We start from the raw sequence: 21,827 nt of genomic DNA, 5'->3' as shown, positions 1-21,827 counted from the left end.
TGTGTGTGTGTGTGTGTGTGTGTGTGTGTGTGTGTGGAGAGGGAGAGAGTGAGCATGTTATGCTTTGTGTAAAAAGGGAGGTAAATAACAATTTACACTCATATCTGCTTATATTTGCATAAAGGAACACTGGAAGGATAAAAAAAGAAACTGATAAAGGCAGGGAAAAATAAGGTGGGTGAAGACAGCAGAGGGAGCAGGAGTTCTAAACGTATCTCTTTTGTTTTGACTTTCTTGAGTGATGCGTATATATTTTTAGATTAAATTAAAAAGATTGAGCCCTAAAATGAGAGAATCAGATCTCAAGCTGTCTGTCTGATGCTTCTAGCTCATCACCTGCTTTGGCAACCCCACCTGGAATCAGAAGGACCTGGGTCCTGAGGTGCAAACTAGATCTAAGTCCCACTCTACCATTCTACTGCTGTCATCTTAGGACAGCTGGTCAACCTCCCTGAGCCTCCGCGCCTCATCTATAAAATGTGGATGATAAATTCTGCCCTACAAAGTAACGGTGAGGACTCCAGATGGAGGAGTCCATCTGGACTTAAACCTCTATTTAAGGTTCCCAGCACACTGCCTGTCCATTGCTGCCCGTACTGTTACAATAAATACAGAAACCTGTCAACTGAGTACAACACTGGCTACTCTCAAAGACGTCTAGGATGATTTCATTATATGACGTATAAACATTTCTAAATATTAATTTGATTTTAGAGTATTAGTAAATGCACTGTGTCCAGACAGGCCTCACCCAAGAAAAATCACAACTACCACCATCTTTTTTCCAATACATTCTTAATCAACCTCGGGATTAACAGTAGGCAACGGACATTACCCGGCAAACTGGAAATTTTACATTCATTCCTTGACCACACATAAAGAATTACGCTGCTATATAAAGTTCACACGTTCTTTTAAAAAATATTTGCCTCTATAAATACGTTAAAATATTTGAGCTTTGTAAATTATTGGCCTAAATAGTCTAAATCTCAGAGTCTGCAGAGTTTTTTGACATTGTGAACGTGAGCCCCAACCCTTCAGTACAAATGAGGGGGTTGACATTGCTGAGACAGCTTATCAGGGAATGAGAAATATTACACAAACACATCACATACTCTGAGAAAGGAATCACGTTTCATGGCTTAGCAGGAAACCGTTCTCTCTGGACTTTCACCCGGAATTTTCAACAACTCTCACTAGAACATTAACACTGCGATATGTAGTTTCCCCATCGAAATTCCCTGGACTGAGTTTAAAAGGGTTTAGAGTGGGCTTTAGTGAGGACTCCCATTGCTTAGTCACTGGGGGATGGGCACACATGTCACCAATCCCACCTCCAGGATACCAACTAGAAACTAGATTTTGAAAGAGGCCAGGCTTTCAAGATTCATTCAAATGGGTCTATATCAGCTGTGCCCACTGCCACAGCATCACCCAGGACTCCCTAAATCGCCACTCCAGAGCAGCTCTTACATGGAATGACCTGGACTGAAGGAAGAGTCGGATGGAAGGAGGAAGGCTCTCTGCACCTTACCATGTTACCGACGCTATCTGTCCTAGAAATTGGAGGGTCCTCAGTGGCATCCCAGCCCACAGAGCTTCGCGCCACTGGAGGTTTCTTGGGGTCATTTTTGGGGGCAGGGGGTGACAAGGGTGCATCCTTGGATTTGGGAAAGAGGATTTCATGGTCTCTGATCATCATGGTCATCACTCTTTGGATTTGAGGAGTTCCTGAAAGAAAGAAGAAAGAGATTTGTAGTGCTGGACTATGGGGCAGAGGGCAGGTGGTCCTCAAGGTTCTCCACCCATGAGATATCTGTCTCTAAACTTGACTCTAAAACCACATGGCCCCAAAGGACCTCATTTGCTCCTCACAGGATCCTTCTTAATTGCTTGGGGTAGGAGATTGTGGTGAATGGGATGGGGTAGAGGAAGAATATGGCAGTGGGGTGAAAGAGGGTTATTTTCGGCCTACAGTTCTCTGGATCAGTCTTTGATCAGGTTATAGGCAATACGACAGGAAAGAAAATGAATACATCTTTCTCTCTTGATGTGACCCTCAATATGACATCTGATTTCTTATTGCATGCATAGAGGATGAATACCAGGCATACTGCCTCCCCCAAACCATGGCAGACATCAGTACTCTGTGTCAGGACTCTTGTTCACTGAACCAAGACACTACCTCAGAAGTCTTTTCAGCACAGCCTTACAAGTAACCTCTTTGGGAGTTGTCTTATAAAATCACACTTGTTTGCTCTCTCTGGCTAAGGATGTTTAAAAGTACTAAAAGACTAAGAAACACTAACTAACTGTTCTCGTGCTAGCCTATCATACTGTGTGATAATTGGTAAATCTTTAACCTCTCTGCTCTGCTGTGACCTGGAAAATGAACATAATTCCTGCCTGCTTATTTCACAGGGTTATTTTACAACTCAGACAAGATGATCAACGGAAAATGCTTGGCAAATTGCAGAGCAATTTGGTAGCAATGTCACTGTCTTTACTTCCTCTGCCCCTACATTCACCACAGGACCAGCGTACCTCTCATGATCACAGCAGGGTCTTCGACCTTCGACCTGATGAGATTCACACCAATCACAGTAGCCAGATTGTCCACACTCATCTTGTTAACTCCACAGTTCAGCTGGATTTCATGGAGAAACCTGTGGGCAACCAGGAAATCCCAGAGTAGGAAATAGGAAGTTGCTACAAGGAAGCACTTCCAGGTACCCACAGGATCCCAGAGGTGGGTCTCAACTCTTTACTTCTGGTCTCAGGAATGGGACCGGTCTGCTCTGACTACAAGGATTTAGCTTCCCCCTGAAAGAGTCAAGATCAAGGAAGAAGAGACACACGCAACCCAGCTGCTGATGGTGGCACTGGGGCCAGGGGTGGGTGAGGAGTCACATCAGCAGGAGGCAGGGTCCAGTTCAGGGAGCTAAGAGGAGACAAGAGGACTAAAATGGGTGTTTGACTATCCCTGGTCCTGACTTTATAGGCTTCTCTCCCAGGCTCTCAGCACCTATCCCAGCGGAGTCTCCAGAGAAGAAAACTTCATCGTGGGAAGATCTCAGAAATGGGAATTCATGGTGCCTCCCTGCTCTCATCCTCAGGTTACAACAGCAAGCGTCTCAAATTCGCAGCAAGTGCTCAAAAACTAACGCTGAATTTTTGCTGTAATCCTACCTATTTGAGGAATGAAGCTCTCAGATTCACTATTTTAAAAACCTGAAAAGATCAGAAAAAAACACTTCTAAATATTGTCTCTCAAAACCATTTTTAAGTGAATTGGCTGAAGCAACATAAAATTCCAAATACAGAGAAATTATCAAATAAGTGGCAGGGGAGGGGCGTCCAAATAAGGAAACATTATGGAATATTACGGAGTCATGTATAATCCTACTTTGTGACATAGGAGAATGCTCACAATACAACATTTAGCCAAAAGAAGCAGGATACAAGCATATATGTATATATATTTTATTAAAAAATATATTTCTAATTTGGTATAAAAATTGTTGCCCTATATTTATATTGATGCATGTGATCATCTATCACAGAGACAAAAACATTCAGAAGGAAACACACTCAAATATTAACAGTGACTTTTTCTGGGTGAGGGGATTTGGGGAAATTTTCATTTATTTACAGTATTTCATATTCTCCTAGTTTCCATATCAAGCATGGAACTCTTTTATCATCTGGAAACTACAAAAAATTATATAAAAAAAATAAAAGTAGGGCTTCCCTGGTGACACAGTGGTTAAGAATCCGCCTACCAATGCAGGGCACACAGGTTTGAGCCCTGGTCCGGGAAGATCCCACATGCTGCAGAGCAACTAAGCCTGTGCGCCACAACTACTGAGCCTGTGCTCTAGAGCCCACGAGCCACAACTACTGAAGCCCATGCGCCTAGAGCCTGTGCTCCACAGCAAGAGAAGCCACAGTAATGAGAAGCCCGCGTACCGCAACTAGAGAAAGCCCACCTAAAGCAGCCAAAAATAAATAAATTAAATAAATAAATTAAAAAAAAATAAAGATAACTTTCAGCTACGTCTGACATGGAGATCCAGGCTCCCAACTCAGCCAGATCTGGGTCAATCCACACGCTATGTGTTGCCACAGAGACAGCACATAGCAGGTCCATCCTCAGAAAGGGAATTAAGAAAGGTGGCCTGGGATGAATGTCTCTGGGGTGCTAAGTTATGGTCCAGAGACAGGAAGATGGGAGATAATTGTAGAAATATTACAAGGATTCTGGGTTCTAATGCCTGTCCCAGGACTCTGGGCAGCACTGGGGCAGGCTTGAAGAAGGAAGCATGTTTCTTTTTTATGCTGATTAGTTTTCCGGGATCCTTTCAATTATCTTGGGGACACAGGAAAGTACCTCAGTGCTATGTGAATAGAGTTGACCTTCCAGAGGTTTGGAACAGAATCTCTTAAGTTCACAGAGATACTCTTTCCTCCTCTAACTGGGGAATTCATTCTGGTGTGGCTGAAAATTATGGAACTGATACCAGGTGCCTCTTACCTGCAGATGTAGCTCAGGAGGCTATAGTTGTCTCGAGGAAGGATGGAGAGCTGCTTCATCAACTCCTGCTGAGCCTGGGAAGAGATTTTTAATGCCAGTAGAAGAGCCTGCTCACTTGCCAGCAATGGGACCCTGGAGCATAACTGGTGTATCTCTGCAGAAGCAACACTTTGGCAGTCACTCCTGTTCCCATAGTTGTGTGTGTGTGTGTGTGTGTGTGTGTGTGTGTTTTAACATCTTTATTGGAGTATAATTGCTTTACAATGGTGTGTTAGTTTCTGCTGTATAACAAAGTGAATCAGCTATACATATACATATATCCTCATATCTCTTCCCTCTTGCGTCTCCCTCCCTCCCACCCTCCCTATCCCACCCTTCTAGTGGGTCACAAAGCACCGGGCTGATCTCTCTGTGCTATGCGGCTGCTTCCCACTAGCTATCTACCTAACGTTTGGTAGTGTATATATGTCTACGCCACTCTCTCACTTCGTCCCAGCTTACCCTTCCCCCTCCCTGTGTCCTCAAGTCCATTCTCTATGTCTGCGTCTTTATTCCTGTCCTGCCCCTAGGTTCTTCAGAGCCAATTTTTGTTTGTTTTTTTTTAGATTCCATATATATGTGATAGCATACGGTATTTGTTTTTCTCTTTCTGACTTACTTCACTCTGTATGACAGTCTCTAGGTCCATCCACCTCACTACAAATAACTCAATTTCATTTCTTTTTATGGCTGAGTGATATTCCATTGTATGTATGTGCCACATCTTCTTCATCCATTCATCTGTCAGTGGACACTTAACGTTGCTTCCATGTCCTGGCTATTGTAAATAGAGCTGCAATGAACATTGTGGTACATGACCCTTTTTGAATTATGCTTTTCTCAGGGTATGTGCCTAGTAGTGGGATTGCTGGGTCGTTTGGTAGCTCTATTTTTAGTTTTTGGAGGAACCTCCATACTATTCTGCATAGTGGCTGTATCAATTTACATTCCCACCAACAGTGCAAGAGGGTTCCCTTTTCTCCACACCTTCTCCAGCATTTATTGTTTGCAGATTTTTTGATGATAGCCATTCTGACTGGTGTGAGATGATATCTCATTGTAGTTCTGATTTGCATTTCTCTAATGATTAGTGATGTTGAGCATCCTTCATGTGTTTGTTGGCAATCTGTATATCTTCTTTGGAGAAATGTCTATTTAGGTCTTCTGCCCATTTTTGGATTGGGTTGTTTCTTTTATTGATATTGAGCTGCATGAGCTGCTTGTATATTTTGGATATTAATCCTCTGTCAGTTTCTTCATTTGCAAATATTTTCTCCTATTCTGAGGGTTGTCTTTTGGTCTTGTTTATGGTTTCCTTTGCTGTGCAAAAGCTTTTAAGTTTCATTAGGTCCCATTTGTTTATTTTTATAAAACTTCTAATTTTGAAATCACTGTAAATCCACAGGAAGTTGCAAGAATAGCCTGGAGAGGTTCACTGTTTTTTTGTACCTTGTGTTTTTTTATTCATCTGCGATTATGTCCTCCTCCCTGCCTCAGAGCTACTCTAAGGCAAGAACTATTTGATCACCATACTCCCAATAACTGTTTGCTTAATAAATGCTTGAGCTGTAACTCTCCAATAAAGAATTCGACCAGAACCAAATGCCCCCCAAGTCACTTTAAAAGTATTGTGAAAAGGAGGATGTTTCTGAGAACTGAGGTTTCATGTGATATGGTTTTGCTGGGAGCTGCTAGAACCCAGGGACAGCTGACCAAGCTGGAAGGCAGGTGAGAGGTCCGAAGGTTATAGCTTCATGATGACACTGAATGTTAGAGACAGCCCTACAAGGAATGCAAGTGCCAGGAAGAGGAAGGACAGTGAATTTTCTTTGTTCTTTTTGCTCACAGTGCCTATAGTGTCTGCAGTCACCATCTACAACATCATGAGTGTAAAAATGCACCAGTGCACATGAGACACACAGGCTCTCCTCAAACCTGAGCTGCTCCTCCAGGAGAAAATGCACCCTATGGCGTGTCGGCCTGCATGCTGTGACTTGGTCCCCACTGGATCTAGAATGCCTGCTTCATACTGATTCCCTCCTCTTCAGTTTAGTCAAGTAAATTCTTTGCAAAGGTTGCTTTAGACTCACGCCTCCCAGTGATCGCCTCTGCCACGTTTTCACCCATGAGAGAGGCTGTGATCCCTCACCCTGTCCAGATCTGTGTTACCATGGATTAGAAACTCTCAAATATGTTGAGATCGAGAAAAGTTGGGCGAAGCAGATCTAAACCAAGGAAGTTCAGGGGTGGGAGTCTGCTTGTCAGAACTGCATCCACGGACCTCCTTTCCTTTCCCTGAAGCTGTGGGGCAAGACATCACCGGAAGCATTCATCTTTTTAGCCAACTTTTAAACCTTATTCCATAAAATTGTACTACTTTTGCAAAGGTGAGCTGATATGCCTGTATAAATTAAGACTTTCCATATCCTATTTTAACCCCCCCAAAATTCATAAATCATACACAAGATATCCTAAAATCAGATCATGCAACCTAATTTTTGTGTTGGGAAATAGCTACAAAGGCTATAGTGCATTAGTTGCATCCTTATTGTGCTCTTTCTTTCCTAATGCTAAAATATAAAACCACCTTTTTTCTTGTACCAGGATCTACTTAATTTGTGAGTCTCCTCCCTCTGAATCAGGATGGAAGTTCTCACAGCTGTATTTTCTTCCAGGGCTAGGGCACTATCTCTTCAATGATTTTATATATATATGTATATATATACATATATATATATATACTTTTTCTGGGAGCATACTATATAATAAATTCTGAAGTAGAGCAGAGACTAAACATCCCCTTGAATCAATCATTTTAAAATGTCACTCACTTGTGACACATATCCCATGGTCCCCAAAACAATCCTGATATTATGAAATGTGTCTAAGTTTGTGCCGTCTAATACAACAGCAACTTGACACATGTGACTATTATAAAATAAAATAAAATTAGAAATTTGGTTCCTCAGTTGTGCCAGCCACATTTCAAGTGCCTAGTGGCCACGTATAACTAGTGGTTACTACATTGGACAGCGCAGTTAGGTAAGAGTTCCATCATTGTAGAAAGTTCTCTTGGGCTAAGTAAATAAACTGAGTCTCACAGAAGATGCATCATTTGCTAAATGGCAAAATCAAAGTGAAATTCTTTGCAAGTTTTTCTGTGCACCACTTTGCCAGAGAGAACTTTTAACATAGCAGTGCTAAACACTAACCTCCCCAAAATGGGCAGTTAGACCCCTTTATTAGCTGTGTAACAAATGCATTCATGGGCCATTTAGTTTTGCAAATCTTGGTTAAAAACCATAATGGTTTTATTGTTGTCAGTCAGGTTTTCTTTTGCTGGTTGGTTAGGTGTTTAACATGTTGACTATAAGGGCTTTAAGGAAACAATTTACATAAGGATCAAAATTCCTGCTGATGAGGAGCTGCATGATGCTGCAGATGGGGACTGCAGACCCTACAGGCAGCTGCAGCTGAAAGGAACCAAGAAAAGCTCTGTCCTTCCTCTCCCTGGCACATGTGTCTCTTGTATACCCATGCGTGACACGCATGGTCATCACAGATCTAGAACATTTGGACCTCTCACCTGCCCTCCAGGTGGGTCAGTCTGTCTTTTTGTCCCAGCGGGTCTTAGCAAGGCCATATTGCTTGAAACCCTTCTCAGAAGCATCCTCATTCTCTTACTAATTTTAGAGTGACTTGGGGGTATTTAATGATAGTCCAGTAATTTGTTGGAGTGCAACATCCCATAAAGGCTGTCACCATGATTGGATTCATTGGACTTTTGTTGCTGAGAGTTCCAGTTTGACAAAGTATCTCACCAAAAGTTATGGGGTTCACCCATGACCCACTGTTGCTTGCCTACCAGAATAGTGTTCAGTAACCCTCACCTTCTGAAGCAGGACAACTAACTCTATTGAGATACAAACCTTTCCCTCATCTGCATTCATGAGCTGACCACAGAGCAGGAAACCCTCATACTGGCTCCAGGGGACTACTGGCTCTGGGAGGTCTCGGAGGTAGAGCTTCATCAGGGAGGCTACCGTGTGCACATCTGTATCTCTGGAAAAAAACAAACAATGTTTTTTGAAAACAAAACTCCAGAACTCTCCTCACCTCCCCCTTGGTGATCCACTGAATAAGATCCCAGCTTCCAAAAAGAAATTTTGCAGAGGAGTAGAGTCTGATAAAGATGTATCTGACCAAAATATTTTTGCAACTCCCCCTTCTGGAATAATAACCCCCAAGACCTTTTCCTTTATCTCTTCTACCTAACTGCCTCAAAGATAAGTTTAAGGTCTACTCTTCCAATAAGCCTGTTAAACTATTCTAGTCTTCATTGCTTTCTTCTTTCTCCAAGTCACTTAGTACAATTGAGCATTCTCTACTTAGTCTCTAGTTTTTCATGTGGTAACTCCTTATAGCTATGACCCATTGATCTCTTTAGTCTATCAGAGAGCTTAAAGTAGGTCTGGGATTCATTCACATATTCACACAATCATTAATTCAACCAATGTGTTGAGAGAACCTACTAGGTGCAAGACACTATGTCAGGCACTGGGGTTTCAGCAGTGAACCTGAGGGACACACAGGATCTCTGTCCTCATGGAGTGACAGAGCTATGCAGACTCAAATGTTACCAAGTCATATACATGTTACCAGCCAAGCCTGGCCCATCACCTTTATTTGTACAGCCTGTGAGCTAAGAATGGATCTAACATTTTTAAATGGTTGGGGAAAAAACTCAGAAGGAGAATATTTCATGGCATGTGAAAATCATGTGAAATTTGAATTTCAGTATCCATAAATAAAGTGTTATAGGAACATAGCCATGCTCATGCATTTTTGTATTGTCTTTGGCTGAATTCTGGTATAAGAACAGAGTTGAGTAGCTGCAGCAGAGACTGTCTGGTCTGCAAAGCCTAAATATTTCATATGTGGCCCTTTAAGAAAAGTCTGCTGATCCCTGGTTTATGGAGCTATTGTGTTTATTCCGCAGCTCTATAAGAGAAAATAAGTCTGAATATACCATATACTTGAAACTCATTAGTGAAAAATATTTATTTCATATCAAGAAAAACTGGTCATGCACCCCAATGTTCATAGCAACACTATTTACAATAGCGAAGACATGGAAGCAACCTAAATGCCCATCGACAGATGAATGGATAAAGAAGATGTGGTATGTATACACAGTGGAATATTACTCAGCCATAAAAAAGAGTGAAATAATGCCATTTGCAGCAACATGGATAGACCTAGAGATTATCATACTAAGTAAAGTAAGTCAGACAGAGAAAGACAAATATCATACAATATCACTTATATGTGGAATCTTAAAAAAATTTGATACAAATGAACTTATTAACAAAACAGAAATAGACTCACAGACATAGAAAACAAACATGGTTACCAAGGAGGAAAGAGGGGGTGGAGGGACAAATGGGAATTTGGGATTAACAGATGCACAATACTATATATAAAATAGCTAAACAACAAAGACCTACTGTATAGCACAGGGAACAATAGTCAATATCTTGTAATAGCCTACAATGGAAAAGAATCTGAAAAGGAATACATATATATATATATATATATATATATATATACACACACACACATATTTATATAAATTAATCACTTTGCTATACACCTGAAACTTTGTAAATCAACTATACTTCAATAAAAAAAGAAAGAAAGAAAAAGAAAAACTGGTATCTGTAAGAGACACTCCCAGTAGTATTTTGAAAAGCTGTGATGGGGCAAGAGGTCCAGCTGATCTGAGTGGCTCTTGGGCTTCAGCAATGGGGACATAGAAGCGGCTGGGCTGGGTGGGATCACATCCTGGAGGAGAGCCGGGAGGGGTGGAGTTGGGCAGGAGAAGAAGGCAGGCATCTGAGGCCTCAGAAACCAGAACATCAAGGCTTGACTGTGGAGCTCTCTATCTTGACGTTTCACGTAAATGTTTTCTTTTTGGTTTTTGACGGCCAGTGGTTGGAACTGTCTTCTGGAAAGGTTCCCCACTTTGCAGCCCGTGAACTCTGCCTCCGAAGGAGAACTTGAGCTGGCACAGAGCCCTGCCTCTGCTCCACTGCTGCCCTCAGGAAATCGGGGGTGGAGACCATTCACTTAAGGTGGGGATTCTGGAAAAGCCTTCCCTGCTGAGTCACTGCCTAAAAATACCTTGGCAAAGCCCTCTCGTCAAAATGCAGGAGAAGTTCCCCAGAAAATGGCAGGACAGCAGCCAGCTGACACTTTGCAGGAGCAGCATTCTCCTAAGTCCTAAAATCTCCTTTGTCCCAAATCTTCTGCATCACAGTCCACCCAGTGGGCTTCATCAGAGTCCAGGGTCTCAGGTTTGATTGAAGTCTCTTCCTCACCCCGCATCCTCTAATCCCACTCGGCAAATGTCCCAGCAATCCCTCTAGGCCTCACTCCCTGTCCTTTTCCAGGAGGCCACGGTCTTTTGCTAGGACTCTGCCAGCCCCTTTCTGGCCTCCTGGCTCCTCGACTCCATTCTCCAATGCACTGTCCATCACTGGCACAGCCCCCGACACTCAAAACATACCCACAGAACAAATATGGAAAACAAAGAATTGGAAATGAGAAAAACAGTATAGATGATACATCAAGAACCAGAAACTTTTGAAGAGAAACAGCGATAAAAAAAGACAAACTCTATAGATAGTTCAATCAGGAGAAACTAATAGCCAACATTAGAAAAGAGAAAGGGGGTGTAACCACACATATAGGAATGATACTTCAAAATTATCATCAGAAAACACAGTTAGCCATCTAAATCCTCATAGAATATTGCAAACCACAGAAAACTTCCCAATTCATTTTGCCAGGGGAAGATGATGCTGCTTGGTCTGGGGCTAAGTCCTCAGGCTTGTTTATTGTCTCAGCATAAGTGTCATTTTGGGGGGGGCATTCTAAATCCAGCAGACCATGTCCAAAGCCTCCTGTTGAAATGAAAAATGATGAAAAAATGGAATGAAATGAAAAATAGATGGTATTCATACCATCTGTTTTTCATTTTTTGGCATTTAACACAATGGAAATTCTACAGTTATGTCTTTACAGTTTTCATTTAATGTTTGTGCCCCCATTGTAACAGAGCTGGATCAGATGTCATGCTTATAATCTAAGTTTCCAGCATGATTTTTCCTGAGTCTGCTTTTCCTCCAACCTAATTGAACATCCCTATATGAGGTTATATGAACTTCTGAGATCAATGCCTGACCCATCAGAGATTAGCCAGGGCCTCTCAGGTGGTCCGCCTACTCTTCCCTTGTAGCACTGACCTTATAATGTGGCATGTATGTCATTTTCTCACAGAAATATAGGTATGGGAAGTGTATCGTGTATTGGCAGTATCCATCCCAGTAGATGGATATCCATCCCATACTGTTTATATGTTTAATGAGCGCCAGATACATCCGGTAGAATCTACCTAGTAAGAGCGCCTTTGTTTTTCTTCATTCTAGCGAGGCAATTTTGGGGATCTCTGGTGGAACTGCCTACGTGACCTATGTAGACGATCTAGGTGAGCACCCACACGGGTCACGTGGACACGAGAGTCATCCCTGGGAGGACTCCAAAGAGCCAGAGGCCACCCTTCCTATTACTGGATGTGTAAACTCTTTCCCTCAGTTCTAGAGGGTGGAGCTATCATGACAAGGTGTGGTAACTCTCTTCCCTCCAGCCCCAAGTATTTCACAGAATCAAAGACTCCAAGTCTACCACCCAGGCTGACTTTACAGATGCAGAAGCTCAAGCCTTGGGCAGGTGTTCGGCAATCCCCACCATCACCTCTAGTCCTCCTGGCTGACTGTTCTCATTGCCTTCGCAACAACCCACCTGTATTTTTTGATCAACATAAAGCTAGTTAAAACCATAAAAAGAAAAGTGAATATAAAGGTAGTGAACTTGATTGAATAGGTGCCTGATAATGAAATGTGATTTATGGTCCTGCTGAAAGCTCTGTAAATTTGATGCCCCTAACCTGCTCTAGTTCCAGTAACATCTTCACCTGTTGCTTTCCTGATACAATACAGCACCTTGATAAATTAACCTATTGCATGCCAAGGGCAGCAAAGACAGACATATGGTGATCCAAACTAAGACAGTGGCTTTGAGAATGGAGAGAAACAGACGGGTCTCGGCGATGCTTCCGAGGGAGGGTGGGCATCGTTGGTGACTGGAGTGGGAGGTGAGGGAGAGGGAGGGCGAGACGTTCCACACAGCACCACACTTAGCTGTTCACGATTTTCCCAGAATCAGCCCGAGTCCTCTATCGTAAATAAGCTCTTGGGGGGATTTCAGCCTTTGGAAACTGGAAGAGTTCAGGCCCGTCTCAATGAATCCTGTTTTATGGGCTGCCGATTTGGAAACAACAGTGGTTCTTTCTTGCCAGCAGGACAAGCGCGTGCAGGCAACTGGGGCAAATATTGCACAACAGACAGAAAGTATACAATGTCGGGTGGCGGTCGTACCTGCTGAGCAGGGCAGAGAAGGAAACCTTGGCAGGGTGGCTGCAGCAGCAGGGGCGGGAGGGGGATGGTGGAAGAAATGTCATTGCGTCTGGAATGCCCCAAACAGGACTGGGCAACCTCCACAGAGGAGATTGGGAGAACGCCAAGATGTCGGTATGCACCCCCTCCCAAAGGGTTCAGAACCAAGTTCAGAGTTGCACGGAACTGTGGTCGCCCAAGTTAACAAGAAGTCCTGGCTCTGGCCGTTTCTGGAAAGCTGAGGAAGACCATGGAGCCCTTGGATATGGACATGGTGTCTTATCCACCACCCAGAGTCGGTACAGGCAGCTCAGCAATTCTCCACCCCTCACCCGCTCCGAAGTGCGTGCCTAGAGCTAAGTCCCATCTTGCTCCGTTGGTCCACCCTTCCCCTCCCACCATATCCTAAACACCTCTTGACTGCCCTGCAAGGCCCCAGTTCTAGTTCCATCATCTCTCACCTAAATGATCAGAATGTTCCTCTAACTGCGTTCCAGGCTCCCAAATTCTGAGTTATGAGCAAAACGAAAGGTTCTTTCTGTTGCAAACCAGGGCTTTTGGAAGCATCTGTCCGAGTCCCATAGCTCAACTGGTAGAAAGAGGTCCTCTCGGCCGAGCAGGGCACAGGAGAGGCGAGGCGAGGACGGCATACCTGTCAAAGGAGGGCCGCTCCCCTGCGTCGAAAGCATCTCTCAGCTGCTTCACCAGGTTGTCCTGCCCAGGCAGTCGGAAGATGCCCTCTTCGTTCAGGCCGTGCTCCAGGATGAACTCGGCACACTTCTCCACCAGGATGGGCACCAGGTGGGGGCCGAATTTCTGCTCATAGGCCACGGTCTCATCCAAGCGCTGGCCGAACACCGCTGGGAAGAGAAAAAAGCAGAGCCTGCCCGTCACTCTGACTTCCCTTGGAGGAACTGATAGGTCAAAGTGCTTTGTCTAGGTCTTGATTGTCTAAACAAAACACAGAAGACAAATCACACAGATTTTCCTGGGGCTATTTTCCTGGGGCTATAAACTGGGGGCGGTCCACTTGAAGCAGTCTGTCTTTTTCTGTTTGTCCGCATTTATCATATTTAAAATAACAACTCGCTTTTAATGAGTGCTTGTTTTGTGCTAGGAATCATGCTGAATGTGTACACCTTTTCTCATTTAATCTTGACAGGAATCCCATGAGATGTTGATATCACTGTGCCCGCCTTCCGATGAAAGATACTGAGCCTTAGAGGTGCTAATGAACTTGCCAGAGGTCAGGGGCCAGCACACAGTACCGTCAGAATTCAAGCCCAGGTAGTAAACTCAGGAGAAGCAATTGAATTCTGCTTGTGTCATGCAGCTTTAAGGCATAATAGTCTATCATGCGGATGTCTCATACCGTATTAAACCATTGCGGCATTTTAAATAATTTACGTTGTTTTCCGGGCTCTACTATTATGAGCGTGGCCACAGCGAACATGGCCACCCCCCCTAGCAGAGTTCCTGGAATGTATATAGTGCAATGTATAATTCCTAATTAATTGATTAATTAACATTTGGATGGATGAACCTAGGCTCTTCCTTCTTTTGGACTATTTCCTTAGGGCATTCTACATTCCCACATGTAGAATTCCTAGTTTAAGTGCTTTGAACATTTTAATGACTACAGTATGCAAATTGCTTTCTAAAAATATTTTTCCAAATTACACTGCCTTCAGTGTAATTCCCTCCCTCCCTCCCTCCCTTCAGCATGTGTGGGCCATCTCCACTGAGCCCTGTCGGCACTTGGCTCTATAATTTCCCCACCCCAGCAGCGTAACAAGGTTTGTTTACAAATCGGGACACTGGTTGGCTGGGCCCCATAGGGCCCCAGGGCCCCATGCCTTTGTGTCCTGGAGATTCAGAAGACAGTCATGGTTTCAGCCCTGTCCTGCCTGGTTTTCTCTCTGGCATAATTAGGGCTCTGTTACACTGACCACTCCAGTTGCTAGGACACTGTTCCCAAAGCCCTTTGGTTTCCCCCATGATTCTCTCTGGTTGGTCCCCTTTATCCAGTCTCTAATTAACGCGGTTGCCACATGTAAAGAGCTGCAGCGATCTCTCTGGAATCCACCGTGTCCTCCCCGCTTCCCGCTGCCCTAGGCCAGGCTGGGCTCCTCTCTCACCTCCCCCTGCTGTGGTCTCCTCTCCTGTAATTGTTCAAAACCCTCCTGCTATTTAAACAACTGGTCTACCTGAGCACGTTTGTCCTTGTTTTTAATAGTCACCCACTTCTTCCCCCATTGCCACAGCAGCGATTTTCAAATTCCCCCTTCAAAGCTCCAGGGGTTCCTCAGAGGCCCCTCAGATGCTGAGAGGTGAGAACATTTCAGAGGAGCTGAGCACGTGGGCCTCCCTCCTCCCTCCTCCCAACCTGACCTGCTGGGTTGTTGTCTGTTTTACTTACAGCATTCCAGTGAGACTGTTTGCTTAAATATTTCTGTGGCTAAAATTTGAAAACCAGGTTGGCATTTGTACTGGCTCCTACCCACCTTTCTGCCTGATCTGACACCTCAACCTGATGATCTCAAAGCCCACAGTGCTCTCTAGTCCTCATGCCCTTGCTGAGGCAGTCTGTTTATCTCTCCCTTCCCTGTCTACTAAGATTCTATGTGTTCCTTGGCCTGACTCAGTATCATCACCTCTGCCAAGTTTTCCCTGACCCAGCCCGAGGGGCTCCATTGCCACTCTGTGCACCTGTATCCCTTCTGTAATACCCCAATCCCTTTTCCACTGTGCTATTGTCATTTGTAAGTACTGTGCCCTCTGCAAGACTGTAGGCTTCCTGAGGCCGGGAGTATGGGGAGGGGTCTCTTGTTATTATCTTGTTTAGCATGGGGGCTGGGCTACGTAGACAGTCAACCAGTTTTGCTGAATTACTTAATGCATGATGTCATCTTTAAGCAAGTGCTTTCAGTGATTCATGACAATTTGGGCATTTCTATAGTTTAAACAATAGTAGGGACCCCATCAGTAAATGAATCCAGCTTCACACTAACATCTATTGAGTGCCCTGCATGTGTTAACAGCAGGTCACGTGAAATGGGTTATACAGAAAAGGAGGGACTGTAAGATGTGTTTCTCACTTTCAATTAGCTTACTACCAAGTTATGAAAATGAAAGGACTCCATGCAAAATAATGAGAAACAGTTAGAGGATGTGAGGAACTATACAGCCTTAGGTTTCTGTTTTCACCAAACTGGAAGGAAATGATTAAAATGATCTGACTCAAAACACAGACGAGGAGACATTTGTAATATTCCCTTTGAGGGGTCCAGGGAGGGCACCCCAAAGGGAGAAGCAGATGTGTTTCAGAGCAGTTGAAACTTGGGCACAAGGAGCCCATTGGATGCCCATGGAGAAGGATACCGTCATGGAGACGTCAGAGCTATCAAACATGATCTCCAACTCTGAGGTCCCAAGGCAGACGATCTGGAATCAAGTTCCTTCTTCCAGCCCTCTGCACAGCCAGCCCACCAGCTTTTCTCCTCAACCGAGTCTCTCAGCTGTGTCCTGTGTTCATCTTCTCTTCCTCCCATGTCCACAGTCAGGCCTTTCAATGTCATTCTCCTCAAGACACTCATTTTCCAACATTCCTTTTCCGTCCAGCATCTCCACCACCCCCTCCATGCCTTTCTCAGGCCGCAGAGGTACAGAGCGTACCGATCTCCACAAGACCTTCAGTCCAAATCTTCACCACGCAATCCCCTCCCCTCTGCCTCAGCAGGTGACCTTGTCTCCTCCTTCGCTTATCTCCCCAAATGAAGGGCATCATGAGAGAGCCCCCTGGTCTCCAGTCTCTGCCTCTCCTATCCTTCCTCCTCTGTCCGTCTGTCTGTCCTCTCTCAGGGGAAGAAAAGTACCCTGTGCTTTCCTCTAAGATGATGTTTCTTGAACTGTGGGTTCCATCCTTTTCACCTCTCCTAGGTCTTCACTCCTCTTTTATATCTTAGATTGAAAGAGCATGTGAGTCTAAATCTTTACCAATTTATTAAAGAATCATCTCCCACCCCTGCTCTCATGCCATCAACTAATACCTGCCTTTCTTCTCTTCACCAATATGCTCATAGAAAAACATGTCTACCTCTGGAGGGAGTCATCCACCCTCATAGCCTCTACTGTTTCCCTTGTTATTCATGTAAACTCTCAATCCATCTCAACCTTGTTTCACAAGCTGCATCTTCCCATCTAATCTGCTCACTAAGATTTCTCGTGCCCTCCTAATGGCCAGATCAGACCTATGTTCATTCCACACTCTACTGGTCTTCTCTGAAGACTCTGTGGTATTGATTCTCCTTCCTTCCCCAAGACTTTCTTCTTATGTGGCTGTGAAACAGTCCACCCTCATTCTAGTCTCATCTCTCTGCAGGCTGCTCTCCAGGCTCCGGTACTTGCCCTTCCTCCACCTGCCCCTTCAGTGTGTCATCTCCTAGCATTCCGACTCCGACTTCTCCTCACTCTAGATGTTATCCTTGCGAAAGTTCATGCAACTCCATGCATTTGGATATCACCTATAAACTGACACATAAATCCGCATACCTGGTCCAATCTCTCTCTCTATATCATCTCTATCTCCCTCATTTCTTTCTGTCCCTCTTCTGTGCCTATAAGCCCAACATCTGATGGCAGCTCTCCCACTGTCTTCTCCAATCTCACTCTCATCCCGTCCCCAACTCTCCCATATCACTGCTTCTCCTACACACTTCCCCACAGGCAATAGCCTTCAATCAATCAAGCAGTCAAGCAGCACGCATTCTCCTAGACCTTGAGAGTACAAAGCCATTAACGCAAGGTACCCGCCCTCAACTAATCCAGTTAGCAAAAGTGTGAGCATTCGAAGTATCTGCAACAACCCTCCTTCCTTCTTAACAGATCAGGACCTTTTAAATCCCCTTTAAACTCTTTCTCTTCTCTATCCTCGCTCATACTGTACATTATTGTAATGGTTTCTTTTGCAGTTCTTTTTCTTGCAAATTCCTTCCACTGCAACTCATGAAATCATTTGGCAAATATAGACTGAGCGTCTGCTGTGGACCAGCTTCTTTGGTAGCTGGAGATTATGATAGAAAGAAGGAAAAATAGTCTTTCTCTTAAAAACTCTGGAGTGAAGGGGCTTCCCTGGTGGCACAGTGGTTGAGAGTCCGTCTGCCGATGCTGGGGACACGGGTTCGTGCCCCGGTCCGGGAAGATCCCACATGTCGCGGAGCGGCTGGGCCCGTGAGCCATGGCCGCTGAGCCTGCGCGTCCGGAGCCTGTGCTCCGCAACAGGAGAGGCCACAACAGTGAGAGGCCTGCGTACCGCAAAAAACAAAAACAGAAAATCTCTGGAGTGAAAGCCCTCCCTCCTGCCCACCTGGAAACCTGATTCTCCTGCAGCCTGAATTCAAACACCTTCTTCTAAGAGGGAACCGGTTACTCCCTCTGCTGTGCTCATGGCGTTCCCTGTGCATACCTCATCGCTTCTCGTGTCCCTTTATGATGATTTAGTTAAGCATCTCTCTTCCACTGGACTGTGGGCTCCTCAGAGGCAGACAGCCTGCCTGGCTCACCATCTATTTTTACCTCCTGGCACAGAACCTGCCACACGACAGATTCGTCCTCAAAGTGATGTTACCTGCTATCTTCCATTCCTCCTGTTGCCCATCTCTCCTCTCCTAAATGTACTCTTCTCAGCACTTCCTCAAACTTGGGCTTGTCAAAGAAATCAATGGCCTCTACGTTTCTAAAATCCAGGGTCAAATTCTTAGTCTTTATCTGAACTGCTCCATCAGCAACATGTGACCCAGCAAATCACCCCTCCTTCTTGAGACAATTTCCCACGTGACTTTTGGTTCTCCATTTATTTATTTGGCCTCTCGTTCCCTGCCTCCTTCGATGATTCCTGCTTCCTCCCTGTCCTCTAAAGGTTGCAGTGTCTTAGGCCTTTCCTTCTGCGTCTGCGTCTACTTCATAATCTCATGGCTTTAAATATCACCCATATGTCAAAGGTTCCAAACTTTCCATCTCCAGCCTAGAAATCAGTCCAAGTTATTCTTACCAAGAAATGACCACGACCTGCTCTAGAGACATCAGGATCCACAGGTCCCTTCTAACGTGAGAGAAAGGGCATCCTTGTTTGTTCATTTTGTCTAGGTCAGGGTTGGTCACTTTTCATCTCACATCGCATATGATGAACTCCATATCCCTGGAACTCCAAAGACCCAATCGTGAGTTCTGCCTACTGCTGACTTGTGGATCCTAATTGCTACCCTTTGATCCTGGGTGGACATGAAAGAGCCTAAATATAAGGGAATAGATGAACCCAAAAAATCCAGGGAAACTAGGGAAGGGACCAGTGATGGAGGAAGACGGCAGACAGGTACTCAACGACCATTTCCCACCCCAAGGATTCCAAGAGGTGAAACCCAGCTCCCCCTTCTGTGCCAAGCCCTCCTAGCTTGCACTCAGTCCTTCAGGGAACTAGTGACCTACTACCCTTTTTAACCTCTGCCGGCCACGCATCCACCCGGAACTGCTCATCGCTTTGGACCCGTCACCCTTAACAGACGCATTTCCACCTAAACAGGTACAAATCTTAATTAATTATAATATGTAATCTAATTATTAATACATTTAATTAATTAAGCTAATTTATGACAGACTACCCTAAAAGCTTTCACGTGTGCTCTCATTTAGTCCTCATAAGAACCCTACAGTTGTTCCATTTCATAGATGAGAAAACTGAGACTCAGATTAGGAATCTGTCCAAGGTCCTATTTGCCCTGTGATTCTAAAATCAGTACTTTAATCCTTCTTGTTTAAACTCAGTGGAATAAAATTGTCTAGGTGAAATTTCAGACAGCAGCAAGGCTCAAGGGAAGAGAGAGAGGGGTGAGCTGCGCCGTTTCTACTCACAAACCATCCTCCATTCTTTACTTCTAAAGCCCTCTCCCCAGATTTGCTGGAAAACCCCAGAACACTGTGTTGGTTCCGGTAAGCAAAAGTAGAAAGATTAGCTGTCACCTCCCTTCTAACATAGCTCCTACTTCATCATCGCTCCAACACTCCTGGATTCAGGACAAGAGCCCCTCCCACCCCACCTCCAGTCCGGCGCAGGTCACCGAGAGCCCACCCTGCCCCTCTCCTCCTTCTCCCCACTGGCCTCGTCCCCAGAGGCTCAGTCCCAGGAGCATCCCCCTCTCAGACGGGAGAGGGAAGGGGAGCTGGGCGAAGTGTCTTTTCGTGGAAGAATTGAATCACAAAATAGGAAAGAAATACCTTTCTTTTGGAGCTTGGGGGTTTTCTTCCTGAAATTCCAGCAAAAGGGCAGTGCCAGGGCAGGAAAGCCACAGCCCAGTTCCCACCGCAGCATCCTGGGAATATGAGGCATGGCGGGGGCCGAGGAATCGTACTTTCTGCTGGGCCAGGCTCAGACCTTCCCTCCTCCCCAAGCTGCAAGAACCATCCCCTCTTGCTTCCAGATCAACACATGCTTGTCAATACTGCTCAGATTCTGATTCCGGCACTGAAACCATGGGATGTGTCGGCACCTGCCCCAGCCCTCCCTTCCTCCTTCCCACACTGCTTCTCCTCCCCACTCACCTTTACACACATGACTCTTGGCTTTTAAAGAGTGAACATAAAGCTGTCAAGGCCCCCGCAATAAAAATAAGTGCCTCCTTTTACTTAGCAGCGAATTGTCAACTGCCATTCAAGGAATACCAGGGACGTGGGTTAAAAAAAAAAGAAAAGTCCCACACACAGCCCTTACCAACATCGCTCCATATATCAAAGCCTCTGGCAGGAACACAGGATTTCACTTAGCGCTGATGAAGCCAGCCTACCCTTCCCTGGAAGTGACTGCGTTGCATGTGGCTCAGTGGAGCGTTCAGAGAGAAGGATCTTGGAGGTGGGTTGCCGGGTGAAATGAGATGATTTCGCCCCTCCCATTGAGAAGATTCAGCAAAGAGTGCAGCAGGCCAACTAGACATGCCCAGGAGACTTGAAATGGACTCTCAGCGTCGTGGGCAGGATAGGCAGGGGCAGGGAAGGACTGCCAGGAAGGGTCCTGGGCAGTGTGATGCTGCCAACCAAGTTCACCCTTCCATGTGCTCCTAGGAAAGGAGGACTCATCTTTGACACCACAGTCTCCTTCCATGTCAAATTCGCTCCCATGTCCTGGCAATGCTACCACAGAAACAAGCAAGCCTGTTTACTTCTCTCCACCTCCACCACCCCCACCCTCATCCAAGCCACTTTAGGATGAAGACCCACATCTTTAACATAGCTATCTCCACTGTTCTCACCTTCCTCTCACTCCAGAGCCCATTCTCCTTTCTGCCACAGGACCTTTGCACATGCTATTCCTCTGACTGGGACACTGCTCCTCTTCCCCCTTCTCTGCCTAGCTGGCCTCTACTGGCCTTTCAGACAGAAGCTTAATCATCACTAGTTCAGGGACGCCTTCCCTGAACTTCTTAACAAAGACATTTTTTTTCCCCTACATAGCATCATGAGTTTTTTCTTCATGGTACTTTTCGCCGTTGTAATTTTATGGTTTTCCTTGGGGTTTTTCTTTCCTTTCTGTGTCTTCTGCTAGACTGATCTCCTTGAAAGTAGAGACTTTGTCTTTTCTTTTTTTCTCTCTTCTTCTCTCTCTTATTGTTGTACTCCCAGTGCTGGTGCCGTGCTTGGCACGTGACACATGCTCAAGAAATATTTGTTGAGTAAATGAATTAAATAAGTAT

The 21,827-nt window shown here is 44.9% G+C and overlaps 1 protein-coding gene across 3 annotated transcripts in view; it reads right to left on the bottom strand.

Moving 5' to 3' along the window:
* Positions 1–21,827, bottom strand: part of ARHGAP25 (Rho GTPase activating protein 25) — a 90,822-nt gene that overhangs the window by 6,305 nt on the left and 62,690 nt on the right. For 2 of the 3 annotated variants that reach the window (XM_027131882.1, XM_027131883.1), the window contains 5 exons: positions 13,742–13,949; positions 8,503–8,635; positions 4,535–4,608; positions 2,545–2,666; positions 1,535–1,731 (listed from right to left, as the gene is read on the bottom strand). In XM_027131882.1, coding sequence (XP_026987683.1) covers positions 1,535–1,731; positions 2,545–2,666; positions 4,535–4,608; positions 8,503–8,635; positions 13,742–13,949 — 734 coding nt within the window. Of the gene's footprint in view, positions 1–1,534; positions 1,732–2,544; positions 2,667–4,534; positions 4,609–8,502; positions 8,636–13,741; positions 13,950–20,358; positions 20,557–21,827 lie in introns of those variants that run through there. The other variant, XM_027131884.1, reaches the window with a different exon arrangement.

Source organism: Aethalodelphis obliquidens, unplaced genomic scaffold (genome assembly GCF_003676395.1).
Source record: "Aethalodelphis obliquidens isolate GAN/ISIS:26980383/991018 unplaced genomic scaffold, ASM367639v1 scaffold40, whole genome shotgun sequence".
Lineage (NCBI taxonomy): Eukaryota > Metazoa > Chordata > Mammalia > Artiodactyla > Delphinidae > Aethalodelphis > Aethalodelphis obliquidens.
The sequence above is the reverse complement of the archived record's forward strand: the minus strand, read 5'-3'. Positions and strand labels throughout refer to the sequence as shown.